This window comes from Tachypleus tridentatus, chromosome 12 (assembly GCF_004210375.1).
Source record: "Tachypleus tridentatus isolate NWPU-2018 chromosome 12, ASM421037v1, whole genome shotgun sequence".
Classification (NCBI taxonomy): Eukaryota; Metazoa; Arthropoda; class Merostomata; order Xiphosura; family Limulidae; genus Tachypleus; species Tachypleus tridentatus.
In genome coordinates this window covers 41,201,982-41,221,364 of record NC_134836.1, presented here as the reverse complement: position 1 = coordinate 41,221,364, position 19,383 = coordinate 41,201,982, and the positions used below count along the sequence as shown (strand labels likewise).

At 32.3% G+C, this 19,383-nt stretch overlaps 1 protein-coding gene across 5 annotated transcripts in view; it reads left to right on the top strand.

The window, feature by feature from the left end:
• Not10 (CCR4-NOT transcription complex subunit 10) overlaps nt 1-18,105 on the top strand; it is a 36,298-nt gene extending 18,193 nt beyond the window's left edge. For 4 of the 5 annotated variants that reach the window (XM_076469015.1, XM_076469014.1, XM_076469016.1 and 1 more), the window contains 9 exons: nt 237-501; nt 1,031-1,230; nt 3,877-3,998; nt 4,481-4,723; nt 5,625-5,738; nt 9,074-9,261; nt 9,769-9,878; nt 12,921-12,999; nt 13,644-18,105. In XM_076469015.1, the coding sequence (XP_076325130.1) occupies nt 237-501; nt 1,031-1,230; nt 3,877-3,998; nt 4,481-4,723; nt 5,625-5,738; nt 9,074-9,261; nt 9,769-9,878; nt 12,921-12,999; nt 13,644-13,699 (1,377 nt within the window). In that variant the 3' untranslated portion in view covers nt 13,700-18,105. The remainder of the gene's footprint in view (nt 1-236; nt 502-1,030; nt 1,231-3,876; nt 3,999-4,480; nt 4,724-5,624; nt 5,739-9,073; nt 9,262-9,768; nt 9,879-12,920; nt 13,000-13,643) is intronic. The other variant, XM_076469018.1, reaches the window with a different exon arrangement.
• The last annotated feature ends 1,278 nt before the right edge of the window (nt 18,106-19,383 follow it).

Genomic DNA, 19,383 nt, shown 5'->3' with positions numbered 1-19,383 from the left:
AGTGTTATTTACATCTTATTATGATAGGTTCTGTAGCAACTTAAATCAGCATATCTTTAATTCAGGTTTATCTTGTCATACCTGATTTGGCATATCCACTGAAATAGATCTATTTCTGAAAGAAATTTTACTACAAGGCTTTGCTTTGTGTGATTAATAAGAAATGCTTTAAAGTGTTGAATTTAACTTGAAGAAAGTTGTATTGAGTGCTTGTTAATAGAGCTTATATCTTTCAGAGTGTGTCAGGAGTATATTTACGTAGTCAGTTGGAATACTTACGAAATAACTGTCGAAAAGCAATGAAACTGCTTAACACAGCTTCAGTATCTGTAGCAACCCACACTTTTAAAGAAACTGGAGACAATATAGCAGCTATGTATTACAACAACATGGGCTGTTTGCACTTCTACATGGGAAAGCCTAATTTGGGTTGTTTTTATTTCAACAAAGCTGTACAAGAACATAACAATGCCATTAAAAGTTTGACTGAAGGAGAACCAGGTAAGTACATACATATATCAAAACTAATTATGTTATAAGTAATAAACTAGCAGTCAAATTACTTAAATTTTTGCATATATAAGAACCTTAGTCAAATCACTTTAATTTGTGCAAATGCTAAAATTAGCAGATTTCACTTTATACACATGTAAAACTAGCAATCAAATCACCTAATTTTACTCCAGTTACTTTAGTTTTTTAATAGAAAAAAGTCTTCATTAAATCTTATACTCATATTGATATAGCATGCATTTGCTGTTTTTTAAACACAAGTTTCTTTGTTTAATTACACAGTCTTTTAAAAGCTATGATGAAATGTATTTAATGCGAGCATACAAGTTACAAAAAAATCACTTATAAATATTATATTTCTGTTGTGTTAGCACCATTATGAGTCATTATCATGATAGAAGTACTGCCTCAGAGTTTTCTTGTGCAAGTTATTTCTTTTTATGTGTAAGTATTAGTTTTTATTATACTCTGTTAACTAAGATATAATAATTGTATTAATTTATGTGTAATCTTTTAGATACACTTTCATCAAGGCCATTGTTCACAGTGGATGTTACTGCTTACTACCAACTCATGTACAATTTAGGTCTACAGTATCTTCATGCTGGTAAACCACTACAAGCTTTTGAGCGTCTATTGGAAGCCGTACAAGTGTATCACACTAACCCTCGACTATGGCTACGTTTAGCAGAATGTTGTATGCAGAACCATAAACCAGTGAGTTCTTGTACATCTCATTACTCTTTGGATAACTTAATATTACATCCCTAACAAAATGCTGATGAATGATCTCATTTAGTTTTAATTTGGGGTTTATTTTGTTTCTGAAGTCAGGAAGTTAATTTTTTCTCTAGTGGTTACATATGGCTTTGGTTGAAAGAAAACTGGGTATATGGAAGCACAGTGTTTCAGTTTTATTAAATAAAATTACTCACTTGAAGTCCAAAGCAACAAACACTAATGAAATGTCTTTTCAATGTAACCCTAAAAGTATTGGTGTAGAACATATGGGTTCTATTTACATTTTTTTAAGCACATTTGTATTGTATTTGTATACAAAACTGCTCTAATACCATATGAATTGTACAAAATGTACATATTTAAATGGATACTTTCAATCACTTCTTTACATTGAGTTCTTTAACAGATAAAAACATAATTTAACATGATACAATATATGGACCCTACTTATAGTGATTGTTATAGAAACATGTCAGTAATTTGTTTATAGTTGAAATATTGTATGCAAAATTAAATTATTTCAACTATTGCACACAAAAAATAATAGAAAATCTCTTTTGTAAAAGATCAATGAGGAAATGGTGTAGATTTCTTTGGTTTGAATATAATTGTGACTTCACTGATTTCACTATTTCATTAAGAACCTCTCTTTTGAAGAGAGGTTTTGAGAAAACAGTTCATTAATCAACAGCTTACATTTCAGTCTGAAATATCTAAAAACAACATTCAATAAGATTTAAACTTTAAATTTAGAAAAATGCTATGTTGCATTACAGATTAAGCTGATTTTAGTTAGACAATAATTCAAAATATGTTCATGGCAATAAGTTATGATATGTGTTGACCAATTGATCCATTTAATTATAAAAACAACCTTTAATGTTTAAATGTGACAGTAATTTATAACTTCCTAAAAATCTTAGTTTTAGGTTATTCATTAACACTTGAGAAAAAGACATCCCATGAAATGTTGAATTTAATTTAATAAAAACATTTTCCAAGAGTTGATCAGTTTCATTTATTAGATAATTGAACACTGTTTTCTAACTCATTTCAAGACATTCATTAACCATAAGTGTATGATGTTGGTGGATTGCATCAACACCCATTTCTATGAAGCTATGCATAGCAATATTTACTGTAATTCCAAATTTACTAAGTTTATCTTCAAAAAAGTGTTGTAAGCCTTTAGTAAGCATTACAAATATGTTTTGCACAAAACATCAGAACTTTTAATGCAGTATTTTTGTTAAAGTTTTTGTGTGAATTTACAGAGTCAGCCTGACTCTGACTGAGTGCAATGCAATTTTTCATATTAAGAATAAAAATACTTTTTTACATCTTACAGTTTTCATGTTTTGTTTGCTTAGCATATAGAACCTCCTAAATGGATACAAAATGTTTTTCATGATAAAACTTTTATATCTTATCTATTAATTTCTCTACCCTGGCACTTAGTGTAGCTAAATCATCCGTAGGAAAGTTGGATGACTGTCAGTACAGAGGGTAACAGGGATTACTCCTTGGCCCAGGATCACTGGATGGCCTGTACAGTTTACCAAATTGACTTTTCAGATCTTATTAAAAATTTTGTCATGAAAAAGGTTTGGAGGTTTGCATTTTATAATTAACTGATATTATGGAGGCCCATATGTGCATGATTACCCTGGGCCTGGAATAATTTTTGGCAGCCTTAGAAAGTTGAATCAGCATAACAATCAGTAAATCATCCAGTGAAAGCTTCACTCAGGTTACAGTAAACACAGTGTAAGATTACATTAATGTGTGAATAGCTTACATGCATATTTTGTGGAGGAATTTATTTCATTTTTTTGTGTTTGTTTTTCTAATCTAACCTATTAAGTTTTTGTTTTTATATTTTAGTTACATTTGTTGAAAAATATATACCAGTAAATAAGAAGTGTACATAAAAACAAGAAGTTTAATTCATACCATTGTTTATAGGCCTGTTTGGACTTGATATGTTTTCAGGTTACATACCTAAGACTATTTTTTAATACACAATTAATTGCCCAGAAATAATTCTTGTTGCTTTCAAATATTCATTTTTAAAATTCAAACAGAATGTCCCAACCATACTGTAATTTACTTAGCTTTCTAACTAACATATAAATAGCTTTCAAAAATTTTAATACTTATTGAAACAGTGATACTGAACTACACTCAATAAAATCTATTTGAGAAAAGTTACCTTTAACTGAAATGAATTAACATAAAGACATCACATTCATGTAATTTCTATATTGAATTTTTTTATTGATTGTAAGCATGTACCATTGACAAATAAGAATAAGTAGGTTAAAATGTATGAAGAGTTGAGATTAGCTTCTATTATTGGTGTAAAAATTTACTGATATCTATGACAATAAAGATTGTGGGAGGTTCTTATTTTAAATTTTGGTTTGTCATTATCTATAGTTGATGTTTCTAATCGAGGAATGTTTCAAAATGTATAAAGGAATAAAAAGTTTAAAAAGGAGAATACAGAAGAGAGACATTAAGTATCACAAAGATGTCAACACTGAGAATTGATTTAAATATTTCTTTCTTAAATTAAAAAAAAAAATTAAAGCTTATTTAACATTTTGCCAATTCTCACAGGACAACAGTCGAGACTTCAGTCTAAAGGAGCGACAGAAAGATATGATTCGCGGAAGTGTTGGGAGTGGCCCTCATAGAAAAATTATAATGTCTCCATTTATTTCTAATGATAATAAATTAAGGTGAGAAAATTGTTGATCAATTTTAGTCAAGACCTAATATGCTCAGTTTTAATTTGTATATCCTTGTAATTGCTGAATTTGTTCAAGCTAATTTAACTACTGTTCATCACTTTAAACTTCTCAGTTGAAAATAAATTCAGATCAATATACTTTTAATATTGAATTAAATATTCAGAAAATTAAAATTTATACCTTTAGTTGCAAAACTGTCTTTGTTTCATTTCTAACATATCTGACTGTCAATCTTTAGGGTTCATTGTTTCTTACCATTACCACAAAATTGCATTTCCCACTTTGGAGGTGTGCAAGTATAATAAGAATGACAATTATAAAATTTGTTTATTCAGTTAGAGTAACCCAATGGAGATAGCTGTTTTTGTTGGCCAGTTGTCAGGAATAAGACAGTGAAATGATCTACTTTCTCATTTTTCAACCTGTATGGCAAAATAACAAGATTGTTCAATACAAGTTTTCCTTTTCAGTGTCCAGGGTCAGTCTTCTGCTATCCCAATGCCAACCTTAGAATTTGCCTCTCTGTGTCTACGTAACGCACTCATTCTTATTCCTGACTCTCCTTCACCCTCTTCTAGTACCAGTACTACAGTCAGTAGTCAAGGAGGTAGTGTTGAGGAATCAGAGGGGGCCAGTCCTGTAGAAGGTCAGCATGTTACAGTTAATGGACTACCAGCAAATTCTATTCAAGGAGCTGAAGTAGCCAATTTGAAGTATGCCTAACTTGATAATATATCTGAAAAGTTATAAACACGGAAAGTGCCTGACATTTTATTTTTGTGCAGTAAAACTGTTAAAAAAAAACACAACATAATACAAAATACATTTAACTTGTGTTCCTTAGTGTAAAGGATTTCAAACATGTTCCTTTAACTTAACAAAACTGTTAATAGTATCCAATTCAGAGTATTTTTAAGTTATCACAAATGTTTTATGAACTGTAAATGTAGAGAGTGCTGAAAATATTATTTTTGTGTGACAGTTTTTTTTTAAATTAACTATCTAAATACATTCAACTGATCCATGTTTTGAAAATACCATATTTATCTAATTTCAATCCAGCTTGACCCAAAAATTATATAAGTAAGGAGATAAAAGAATTAACTGAAAACCATGGCCAGTGTATTTATTTTGTGTGATAAAAGTAGTCAATTAAAAATGTTAGAATCTTGTATGTATGGTAACTATGTTAATTAAAATTTGAAGATTTAAATATGAAAGTGTCTAGCCTGACAGTGTCGTCTAAAAACTGTCATAATGATGTACACTATAAATCAACCTTCTTGTGTTACTCTACAAACAAGCCACACATCTGTAGTCTAAAAAATCTGACTCGAGTAATTATAGTTTTAAACTTACTGCAGTAGTACAGCCTAGAAATCAATGCAATGGTGTAACCTAAAACTAACTCTAATCAAGTAGTCTTAAAATTCATCTTAATGGTGTAAACAAAAACAAATCCTACTGGTGTAATTTAGAGACTAACACTTATTGTATAGTTTTTCCACTGCTAGATATTACACTACTGAGTTTCAGAAATCTTTGTTGTTGTTGTTTTGTATATTAAATATATTACGTTAAAATGTGACTTCAGAACTGTTCTGTAACCTGTAGGAACAGCATCCTTGTAGCTAGTGCATATGTTGCATTATGTCTGGGAGATATGGTGATGGCCCTGAAACATGCTGAAACACTTCTTAGTCAACCCAGGATATCTGGAGCCCATAAGTATTTATTATTATATTTTTGAGTTAGATATAGAGCAAGTTTTGTATTGAATGAAATTTTGTTTTCCATTTAAATTGAATTTCTGAAATGATTTTTAACCAAGGATAAATATGAATGTCTTTGGCATTTCAAGACTATAATCTGTGTAAATGGAACATTTTTAATGCATATTATTCACAGTACTATATATACTTAAATATTATCTGTTAGCTTTAGTGTTTTCCTGTGTTTATAAATTCAAATTTAAGTTGTGTTAATTCTAAAACTGTAATTAGTATACATCTATGGCTTGTATTGTGTGTTAATCCTAGTGTTAGAGTATGTGTGATTTCTTGTGTTTTGGCCTTGGTACTGAAGCATTTGTTCTGTGTATATCAAACATTAAATGTGATTAACTTTTTTCCCCACTTATAAAGAAATATCTACTTTTCAAAAGTGCTTGAATTGGGATATTTTTGTCTCTGGCTACAGATTGAATATATTTATTCTTAATTTTAATAATTTCAACCAGTGATCTCCCTGTCATTAGATCTTGACTAACTCTTGTTTACAATAGCCACAGATGAAGTGTTTGACCATTATTAATATCTAATAAATTCAACCTTTGTAAAGAAATTAACCCATATGCAACTGCATTTTCTTCAAAACATGAATGTATTAATTATTCAAGATCTTGTTAATTTGGAATGGGTAAATATTTCAGCATGTTAACTATTTTACAGATTTTCAAGAATTGTGGATTGAAAAATTAAGCATGATCAAAAAGGGTGATAAAGCATTATGTGCCTTATGTTCTGACACAGTGGTGTGCATGGTTTGCTCTGTAAAGTAGCATTATGAAACTATTAAGTAGCATTATTATCACAAAGCAATCATAAATGGCTTTGTGATAAGAGTGAGCAAGAATAAAAAGAACACATTTCTTGAGAAGTCAGCAACAACAACATGCAGTCAAATATTTTGATTAAATTTGTTTCAAGTAGTTTCAACTTAGTTGCTGCTAGTTTTGAGATTTCAAAGATTATTGCTCAACATGGAAAACCACTTAGTGATGGAGAGTGTATTAAAGAATCATAGCTAGAATGTGCTCCTTTCCTTTTTGACAGTTTTCCAGAAAAAATAAATTATTCAGTGCATTATAAAACTGCTAGTGAGTAGAAACACAGTAAAAGAAAATTAAAGATGGATAGCAGAACAGCTGACAAATGATATTGGCTCTTGTAAATTCCTTTCCATTTGTCTTGATGAGAACATTGATGTTACATCATCAGCTAGGCTAGCCATTATTGCTTGATTTTCTAGGTATGATGAAATCTGTGAAGAACTGGTTAATTTGGTAACATTACCTGAACATATCACAGGGGTGAAATATGTAAGGCAGTAATAAATGAATTATCCAACTGACAGGTTGACCTTTCAAAAATAGATTCCATGACAACTGATGGTGCACCCAGCATGATTGGTAAAGAAGCAGGTTTGCAAAATATGTTGGTTAATACTGGTAGGTTTTCATTGTATTATACATGAGGAGGCTTTGTGTGCAAAAACTGGCTATAGGAACTTGAAAACGTGATGGAAATTGTGACCAAGGTAGTTAATTTTATTTCTGTGCATGCTTTGAAAAGAAGGCAAATTCAGAGTGCACAGGACTACTTATGTACGTCAATATTTGTTGGCTAAGTAGAGGTTCTGTTCTTAAACATTTTGTTGAGTGTTTGGATGAAATTCATTTGTTTTTGACAAATGAAAGATTTTCTTGTCAAGAATCATCTGATATGTGGATTTGTGGATTTGTTTTTACAGATTTCTCCTCACATTTAAATGATTTGAACACCAGATTGCAGGGAACTGACAAAACATTTGATGTTACGTTTGATAGCATAAAAGCTTTTGAAATCAAACTGAACATTTTTAAACATAATGTTTACAATGACTCTTTCAAATATTTTCCAAACCTAGAAAAAACATGACAGATCTTGAAATTTGTGGAAAAACATACATTCGGAGCTTGCAAATACAATTTTCAAGCATCATAAATTTAACTTTTGAACAATTTTTTTTAAGATTTAATAAGTTCAGGTTATTTGAAGAAACTGCAAAATGCATAAAGTATGCAGACAGTGTAACATTAGACAAACTGAATTTGGAAAAGTGGCAGTGGATTGACATGGATAATTTTGTGATGCAATTAATTGATTTACAAAGCAGCTCAATTTGAAGGCAGAAATTTGTATACTCAAGAGCTTAACTGGAAAATATTGAAAGAGATCAGTTAATGACTGGAAAAATGCAGAATATTTCAGAAAATGAGACTCTGAAATTCTATACCTGAAACTTTTGACTGTCTGAAGGATGTTGCAATGGCAGTATTTAACAGTATTTTCATCAATGTATTTGTGAGTCATTATTTTCAGTAATGAAATTTCTAAAGTGTAAATATAGGAATAGACTTGATGATGAAACTATTGCTGCTCTCAAAACAACTTAATATGAGCCTGTTTTGAAATATTGTCATTGTTGGTGCAGCAGCAAAAGTCTCACTAAGAGTGAAATATTCTTATTTTCCTTTCCTTGATTTTTATTTTGTTTGTTACATAACATGAGCCAAACCTTATTTCACAAAATGTCTTCTGTTAATAGTAAAGCAATGAATACATGTAAATAAATAAGAGGACTCCTTTTTACTTGAAAAAAAGTCCATTATTATTGTTACTAATTCATTTATTTTATTTATTGTGAATTACTCTTGTTATTAATAACATATAACTCTTAAAGCTGTGTTATTTAAAATAAATCAGAAAAATAATAAATGATATGCTGTTAAAAATTATCCCCAGTTTGAGCACACACACTCTAAAAAATGTTCACCATCTCTGTCCTAGAGGTTATGTGAATACAAATTGTATAAAGGTACTTTTCTTCTTCTCATAAACATGACATCACTTTACACTTTTAAGTTTTCAAAGTCTCAATCAGACTGATATGTTCAATTCATGTATCTTGTATACAAATACATTTGTTACACATCTGATTATCTGTATATAATAGACTTGTATGTTTTACTAAGAGCTTACCACATTTTGTGTAGATACACGTAGTATATTCAGAATCATAGTCAGCATTCCTTCTCCATTACAGGGTTGGTTAGGTGGACTGACCATGTGCACCTTAGGTTGTACAAGACCTTCCTTTATGGGATGAGTAAATTTTTGAGATTGTTAATTATTCAGGATCTTAATAATGTGTGTGCATGTGTAAATATATCAATGTGTTAGTAATTTAAGAACTTACTGATGTGAGGATTTCACACTTTTAACCAACATTTGTTTTTGAAGGTTCTTAGCTCATCTGTATGCTGCAGAAGCATCAATAATGATGGATGATATCTCAGATGCTATTCAGTATCTAAGCCCAGATACATTAACGGATATCTCTCTTACACTTCCACTCACTTTGGACTCTGGGGATCCCAAATTTGTCGACCGTCCTGAAGAATCTTCCAGGCAGACACCACTTCTTCAAGGTCTTAAACTAATTTTTAATGTAATTCTGTGCAACTTTCTACTGCATAAGTTTGTTTTTAAAATTGGTAAAATTTGTGTGAAATGCAGAATTTACATTTTCTAAGATTGAGGATGAACCTTGTTTTGCTTTATGATTGTATGTTTGAGAATTTGTTATTTCAGTTGGGTTTTAACTTTTCAAAAGTTGTGACTGATATCAGTAACGAGTTTCTTATCTGCAAACATAAATCTGTCACAAAACAAAATAAAGAATACAAAGGATTTCTTCATCAGTGATGTACAGAAACAAAAACAAACATATTTACAGTAAGAGATACACAAGCTGAAACCATTCTAACATAATTCTATTATTTATACTTAGCTCTGTATATCTCTTACTGTAATAATCTTTGCATTACTTACAATGGAATTGAATCCTTGTTATTTTAAAATGTTTAATCAATGTGCTTTTTTTCCCTTATATTTATATTTTGTTTTGTGATTAATGTATTGTATTTTAACCTTAGGATGGTACCCTAATACACTGTCTACAGCAAAGGTTTTAATGCAGTACCACTTAACAGTTGCCTATGCTATCAGAGGAGAACTAGACAAAGCAGGAGAAAATCTAAGTCAGGTTAGATTTAAGGAGACTATGTTTAGCATACTACTTGGCTGTTAGCTACTACCTAAGGGGCATTTGCCATCTAGATGATATTGGTGATTGGTTGATTGTTACAAACAATAATAATTGGTTATACTTAAGTAATGCTGGTTACTTGACAGTGTCATATCTGATGTTAATTACAGTGGTACCTCGGTTCTTGAATGACTCTTTTCTCAAACATATTGTTTGAGAAAAAAATGTCTCTGTTGTCGAACATAAACTCAGTTCCTGAACCAAGCTGTCATGATCCAAACACCCAAAATAACCCGACTGATGACCTGAACGACCATTTTCGGCCCACGCCAAGCTTGCCCAAAACATTTTACCCGCACCTGTCGCTCAGTCCACAGCCCTGCTAAAATCTGCTGTGAAAGTTCTCCTTTTTCTTTTTTTTCTTTTTGTTTTTCTAAATATTCTGATTAAATAAGCCACCATGGGATCAAAGAAGGATAATGAAAGCAGCAAACCAAAAAGGAAAGTTGTTAGAGCCACAATAGAAGTGAAAAAAAAGATCTTATAGTGAAGTATGAGAGTGGTAATTGCATGTCTGACCTTGTTACATAGTTTGGTATTGCAAAGTCTACAGTCTGCACCATACTGAAAAATAAAGAGGTCATCAAAGGAACTGATGTTGCAAAAGGAGTGACAGTGCTTACTAAACAAAGATCACAAACAATGGAAGAGGTAGAAAAACTGTTGTTGATTTGGGTAAATGAAAAACAGTTAGCTGGTGATAGAATTTCTGAGACCATCATTTGTGAGAAAGCAAAGCAGTTGCATGCTGACCTCCTGAAAAACACCCCTGGAATGAGTGCTGATACAAGTGATGCCTTTAAGGCTAGTAGGGGTGGTTTGAAAAATTTAGGAAGAGAAGTGGCACACATAGTGTGGTGAGACATGGGGAGGGTACCAGTTCTAACAAAGATGCTGCTGATAAATGTGTTAGGGAATTTAAGGACTGTGTAGAAGCTGAAGGTTTTATTCCCCAACAAGTGTTAACCTGTGATGAGACAGGCCTCTTTTGGAAGAAAATGCCAAATAGGACCTACATCACCAAGGAGAAGAAATCACTGCTAGGATACAAGCCAATGAAGGACAAGCTAACTCTATTGTTATGTAGTAATGCAAGTGGGGACTTAAAACTTAAGCCTTTGCTTTTGTACCATTCTGAGAACCCAAGGGTTTTTAAGCAAAATAATGTCCTGAAAAGTAAACCAAATGTCATGTGGAGGGCTAATAGTAAAGCATGGGTAACCAGGCAATTTTTTATGGCATGGGTCCATGAAGTGTTTGCCCCAAGTGTAAAGAATTACCTCGCGGAAAAACAGTTGCCACTGAAGGCCCTTCTTGTGATGGATAATGCACCTGCTCACCCACCAGGCTTGTAGGACGGGTTGGTGGAGGAGTACAGTTTCATTACAGTGAAGCTCTTGCCCCCTAACACGACTCCTCTCATTCAGCCTATGGACCAGCAGGTCATATCGAACTTTAAGACACTCTACACCAAAGCACTGTTTCAAAGGTGCTTTGAAGTGACCTCTGACACAAAGTTTACCCTCAGAGAGTTCTGTAAAAATCACTTTAATATCCTCCATTGCTTGAGGATCATAGACAAAGCCTGGAGGGAAGTGTCTTTGAGGACCATGAACTCAGCCTGAAAGAAATTGTGGCCAGACTCAGTAGCAGATAGAGACTTTGAAGGCTTTGAGGCTGAGCCTGTTGTTGAGGATATTGTCTCACTAGGCAAGTGTATTGGCTTGAATGTGAGTGGTGATGATGTGGAGGAGTTGGTGGAAGACCACAACACTGAGCTCACCACGGATGAACTCCAAGACCTTCAGAAGAAGCAGCAACAGATGGCAACTGAGGAAGTGTCTTCAGATGAGGATGAGGGAAGGGAGGATGTTCCTAGTTCACTAATCGAGGAAATGTGTGGAAAATGGGGAGAGTTACAAAGTTTGGTGGAAAAATTTCACCCTAACAAAGCTGTAGCAAACCGCAGCATAAACCTTTTCAATGACAATGCCATGTTTTACTTCAGAAACATTTTAAAATGCAGGCAGAAACAAGCCTCATTAGACAAGTTTTTAGTGAGAAATAGGTCCAGTGAGTCTCAAGCAGGTTGTAGTGGTGCAAAGAGACAGAAAATAGAAAGAACCCCAGAAGAACAGTTACCTGACGTTTTTACGGAAGGTGACTCCCCTTCCAAACAATAATAACCCTCCTACTCTCCACGCTCCTCACCACCTTTCACTTACACCATCAGCTCTTCTTAGCATAGATAAAGTGCAGTTAAATTTTCATTTTTTGTTTTTTTATTGTGTTTATAGTTTTTGTGGTTGACTTTATGCATGTAAGTATTATTATACAGGTATAAATAAGCAATATTTTTACTTAAAATGCTTCATAATGTGTAATTTTTGGAGGTCTGTAACAGATTAATTTAATTTATAGTATTTCTTATGGGAAAAATTGATTCGGTTTTCGAACAAATCGGTTTTCAAACAGCCTTCTGAAACAGATTGAGTTCGATAACAGAGATGCCACTGTATTTGTATGTAAAAGTTATTAGGTGGTTTTATGTTTTTATTGGTTTGAGAGTTATGCAGGTGAGATTGGTTAATTTGCTGTTGCCTGTATTTTATTGGTTTGTTGGGTGTTACATAGGTGATATTGATTAGTTTAATGTTTCATGCATTGTGTTTATTTTGTAACTGTTACATAGGTGTTGTTAGTTAGTTTGCTATTACTTGCATTTTAGTGTTATGTAGATTATATTTGTTTGCTGCTATCTTGGTAAAAGTATGATAGAAATTCCTATTTATAATCAGTCAGGTCAGAGTGCATTTAATGCACTATTTCAATATTTAGTCATCAAATAATTATTTAACTCTAGTTTGAAAGTGATGTTTTAAAAATATATTTTATATTGAGTATGAAACGTTTATGATCAGCACAGAGTGGTGTTTTTACTGTCTGAGTACATTTTCCAACTAAGGCTTTCATTTTTAGGTTGGAATTTCCAAAGGTCCAGGAACAGATATACCTGTACAAGCTGTAATGTTAGCCATTTACATACAGCTACAAAAAGGTACCATTAATATTTCATAGTTATATTCTGTATTGAAATACATGTAAACATATAGAATTTTAACTCTTAACAAATTGATGTGTATTATTTACTGAAAAATAATTTATTTCAGCAAGAAAAGTTTGTGTTTCTGAAGTCTAAGATGCCTATGGTTGTGGGAAAGTACAAAACCATAATACAATAAATCAAAAATATACTAATATATTTAGTGAAATTTCGTGAGGTTAGTCGATCTGAAAAAAAGAAATATTGAACAGTCATAGTTGTAGAGCAAAAAAAATAAAATATTCTAGTCAATCTATGATTGGTTGGTAGCTGCAAAACAGAAAACAAAATTTGTGGGTGAATTATTCAGATATATTAACACCAGTTAGTTTATGTTGGAAAAGGCAAAAAAGACACGAACTTAAATATTAATATTAAATAATTTATTTTCTCTGAAGTTGAAAGATATTTCTTTTAACAAGGAAATATAGTAACTTTCATTTTCTGAATTTTGTAAATGCATAAGTTTAGATTGATACAATAATGCAGTAACCTGAGAAATTTGTTTTAAACTTTATTAAACCTTTTTCTTAAAACCTGGTTCTTCTGCTTTGAGTTGTGTTCATTTCTAATTGTCTATTTTTTTTTCTTTCTTACAGGACTTCCAAATCTAGCCAAGTCTATTATCAAACAGTACCTTCCGCAGTATAGGTGAAAGTGCAATGTGTAATATTTTAACATGTAAATTATGTTGGTGTTTTTATTTACTGCCAGGTAGTGTTAACCAGCACTAACTACTCAGTATTGATGAATATATAAATTGGAATATTTTATTTATACATTATGTCATCTTGTTTATTTATGCATTACCACATGGTAACAAGAAGTGACCATCCACTGTGTAAGGAAACATGAAGAGCTTTGTGCTCTATAACATATTACAAATTTATGAAAATCTGTTTTTAATCTGTATAATTTAGCTGTAGTTACTTTTTACATTTTTCTTGCATCCACTGAATTTGAAAATTAGATTTTGTCCTGGTTAGTCTGAAATCATGAATAATGTTGACTTTATAAATTAAGTTAAAAGTGAACAATGTTTTTTGAAATTACTAGAAAGAACAATGGTAGCAAAGCTGAAAATTAAAGAAAAATGAATTGTAGAAAGAAATAATACAAGTATTAGGGAAATTTTTGTATTTATAGGTGTGCAGGAATCAAAGAGTAGAATTCCAAAACATGCTTTCTTCTGCTGACAATATAGCTATTTATCAATCTCCAGGGTTTCCACTCTTTGTCTATTTAAGCATTGAAAATGCTTGCTTCAGTATTTTATTCCCCACTTGTATGCCCTAGGCAAATTGTAATTTGCAGGTTTTCCCATCAGCTTCAATGTATGCTCTATCTAAGAACAGTATATTAGTATCTTATTCAGATAATGCAATTATTTTTTGCTTGGGAAAGTATTTGGCATGGGTTTCTACCAGCAGGGATGCTATTCCTATTCACTATTTACTTTGTGACTTGGAACAAGGTTGGCATTTCTGTTATCTTTTTATTTATCTTTATACATTGCTTAACAAAAAGAAAATAACAAAAACACATACCAATGGTATGATTTCTTGACTTATTTCTACTACTGAGGTCTACCAGATTTCTTCCACCTCAGGTATCTAGTTTTTGTCAACAATCAGAGATCAGGATCACTTTCAGTCGACATTGCCTCTAGTATGAACTGTTGCAAAATGGATATATATACTGATAGAAGGTATCTCTTAAGATGGTTCTGAAACAGCTTTTGCAAATTACCTGGAATCGATTGGAATTTATACTCATATTTTCTGGTTCCTTTTTTTAGTAGGTTGGCCTCAGTAGAGAATCATTTTGGTCAGCCACCTCCAGCTCCCCTTTCTTCAGTTGGTTACTTGGGCTTGTTAGATTTTGGAGTCTCTTCTGTTGCATTTGTCTCTATATAAAAGTAAGGATGGTAAGTGACTACTTGGTTTTCCTCCTTTTCATGTCCTGTCAGGGCCCCTAAATGTTATGTGGCTCATACTAACTTACTTAGAGATACTAGGACTGATTTTTCATTCATTGGGATCCTTCTATTTCACTTGGTACCCATTAAACTAACAAGGTGATTTCACAAATTGATTCACATGACCTATAATGGCTTATTGTTACAGGAGAGAATTCTTTGCATGGCAGATATCACCAGATTTGTCATATCTCTGTGTCATTAGCCATCTGGTTGAATTACCCTCTTGGAGACATTGTGCAGGCTGGTACATAGACTCCATCTAATATATTCCTATCTCACAACTTACATGATCTGGCAGTTTTCTCTTCTGAGAGTATTCAGCTAACTCTTATAGATATTTTGACCAAATCTGTTAGATTTTAAGCAAGGGTGAGTATTTTTCCCAATCATATACTCATATATTTTATTTCCATAGCTCCTTAATTTTTCACTGGATCCTAGTCTGTGATGAGTGATGCCCAAGCAAGTATACTTTCTCTTTTTAATTTTACATTAACAACTGCTTTCACTATAATTCTACAGGTTGCAAAAGGCTCTGTCAAGATGAGATGTTCCATAAGATCATCTAGGCACTTACTAGATGATACCTTTTTATTAGGGACTATCACGAGTAAAGCTAAAGATGGTCCTGCCTGTTCCTGCTGATCTTCAAGTTGTATAAATTGGGATTACTTTGCATTTAAAAATGTAGGGAACTTGGTTCACCTGTTGCACAGTTTTCAGAACACTGTTTCTCAGGACTCTACACCCCCCCTAGACTCTACTTGTGGAACTCAGAAGCCCTTATCATCCCCAGTTTCCAGTCACTGGGGTGGTGGATAGAGTGTTAGAGTGTATTTATTCGCTCATGGAGGATAGGGTTAATTTGGGGGCCCTCCTATTCAAATCCATGGATGTTTATTTCCATATTTCAGTCGGAGTGACACCAGCTTCTGTGGGACCGTGCTTGTAATTTTGGTTCAGCTTTTTCACAAAGCTGTCCAGTTAAGGTGTACATGATTCTTCTCTTTGATTAATGTTGGTTTTGTATAATGTTCATGGAAGGAGGTCTACTTTCTCTTCATAATTTTAAATGCAAAATAGTCCCATCCTAGGTCTTTGAGCACAGGTTCTGTGTCCTCTTCCATAATTCTAGAGGCAAGTGGAACACTCCTTGTTCACTTGATTGGAGAGTTAGGATGAATATTTCTAATTTCATATTGAATGGGTTCTGTTTCTGTGGTTGAGTATGGCATAAATGATCCTGTTGTTCTGAACCTGGGATTTCATCAGGTAGGGAGGAGGAAGTTTGTCCACTAAGGTGTGCTTACTTTCTCTATATGATTCTGGTGGTGTGAAACACATTACTCTATGGCTACAGGCTGGGGTCCAATCAAAAGTGTGTGTGTGTGTATATATGACATTGTGGTCCAATAGCCGTAGCAACCAACATGAGATATAAGTACCACTGCCTCTTAATTCCAACCCTGAGTTGTGGAACCTTGGATACTTGGTTGGTGCTGCTTTATACTGATGATTGCTCATATTCTATTCCATCTTTGATATTGGAACTAAGTTTCAGGTGAAGGGCATACCTATTCTGTATACAGTGTGGTTCTTGTACCATTTTCATTTTTGTACACTTCTGTTCCATACAGATGCTTTCTTTGCTAACCATGTCTGCACTTGTTTCTCCACCTCCTCAATGTTGGATTCTAGCTGTAGTGTCAGTGGAGGTAAGTATATTTTGGAAGTTAACATTTTCCTAAACTGAAAATGTATTTTCAGTAATACCTACCTCTTCTGACAATCCCATCTTATCTCCCCACTAAAAGCCAAGTTATGTGTTAATAAAGTGATTTCATTATCTGAATGAGGAGCTTATATAAAGAGTCTAGATAGAGACTGCATTGAAGTCAGTGGAGAAATTTGCTATATTGTCAGTGGAGGTAAGTATTATTGGAAATACATTTTCATTTTCCAGAAATGTTAACTTTTGACAACTGAGAAAGATAAGAGGGATAGTGCTGGAATTCATAGTCTGGTTTTGTGGTGGAAAGTAATTTTAGAAAAGGGTGGTCTTGTGTAAAATCAGAAGTTATTTCCTTGTGGGGCTACTTATCTGAATTCGTTTTTAACTTTTTTTTTCATTTGTTCATGTCAAAGCATAGCACAACTAGAGAAACTTATCAATTCAATGCTAAAAATCAAGCTTAAGTGTCAATAATATTCTTTTGATAATTACAATGGTAATTTGAATAATGAAAGAAATTAACTTCTACATATACATTCTGTTTTAAAACATGGCACTTCTGCATATTATTTGTGATACAATTAAATAATGTAGAGGTTTGTATTATTGACAGTTATGTACTAAGCTATGAGCTGAGACAGTGGTCATACAGTCTATCTGTGGCTTGCATCTTAGCCATAATTAAAACTGAATTATTATTATTATTAATTATAATTTTTATTAGTAACTCTTCTGGTAAAAGTTATTATATAATTAAATATTCAATCAATAAGGATAAGGAATTTGATATATCCGACAGATGTTGTTACTTGTGGTATAGACTATCCAATGATAAACTATGGCAAACAGTGTATGGGAAAAAAACAAAACATGATTGGCAATGCTAGTTATACTCAATTGGTAAAATTTGCTCAGGTTGCCATGTAGTTGACATTAGCAAGGGTTTCTGTTATTTTGTAATGCTCTTCTAACTTCATTTCTGAAATCTACTCACACCATGTGTGTCATTATGTTCACTTTTATCAGGTACTACAAGCTAATATTCAATAGCTATACAGTATGAAATATTCTAACTTGTACATTTCACCAGTATATTCAGATGTCAGTCACTTCTTGCAGTGCTTTCACTCAACCTGTGTTGCCTGTATTTTCTGTATGAAATTGTTTTGATACGTGTTTGTTACATCACATTAATAACACATTTTCTTGTTACAAATATTAATCTTGTACATAATAGACTGGTAGGTGTAATCACATTTTCTGTATTTTACTGTGTTGCTCTTTAAGTATTTGTGGCCATACCAGTTGAACTGGAAGACTGGTGTTTTCAATAAAAAAAAACCAAAAACAACTTTACAGTTTGTTTTTATTTTCCTTTCAGTTAACTGAAATTGCTTCTGAAGAAAATGTTGTGTAAACTTCTTCCAACAGCTAATTTTGAAAACAAGTCACTATACTTCACAATTTATAATATTTAAATTACTTGTGTATGAACAGATAATGATCATGTCCATTGTAAAATTAACATGAAAGTAAATTCTTTGCTGCATGCATTTCCACAATTTGATGAAATTTAAGAAACTATTTCTTCACATATTTCTTGCATCTATTCAAAATATGCAGTACCTTTTAAAGAAATTACAAATATCATGTTGTTGTGAAAAATAGAGTAGCTATAAATGGAGGTTGAAGGTTGTAATGTAATCAATGCACCTGTATTTTTGAGACAGCAGCGTGTTACTTCTGTTATCAAGCATTAATAACCTAGTTTAATGAAGATATACAATGGTATGTTATAACTTTTACAATATGTCACTTATTAAATATCAACAAGAAACTACTAATTTTATCTCAAGATATAAAATGTTTTAACTTGTACAATATATCTGTCTATTTACTTTTTATCGGTCACTATGTGTTAATGTAGCATTAACTACCCAGTGTAGATATAGATGTATGACAGTATGCTCTAACTTCTGTAAATTTGTTCAAATAGCATTAGTAACTGAATGGTATTGACCATTAACTAGATATAGATATACAGTGGTATGCTCTTTTACATTGTGTAAGTTTGATCACATAGCATGAGTAACTGAGTGATGTCGACTAGTATGATGTTGACCCAGTTTAGATATAGACATGTAATGGTATAATCTAACTTCTAAACTGTGCAAGTTAGGTATAGACATACAATGGTATAATCTAACATCTGCATTGTGTAAGTTTGTTCATATAGCATTAGTAACTAAATTATATCGACTATTAACTACCCAGTATAGATGAAGTGTTATGCTCTAACTTCTACAAATAATATTAGTAACTATACATTATCAAGTAGTATTGTATATGAAGATATAAAATGTTTTAACTTCTGCATTGTATAGTCTATTTACTTTCTGTTAGTTACTACATGTTAATGTAGCAGTAACTAATTGGTGTAGACAAAGATGTGCAGTGTTATAATCTTAACATTTACATTCAGTTACTTCATGAAATATACCACTAGCTACCCAATGTAAAAGAAGATATAAGGTGGAATGGTTTTTAATCAGCATGTAAAGAATCTATATAAATAATAAATTCACTTGTGTTTGTCTGTCTGGAACATTTCTCATACATTTCTTGA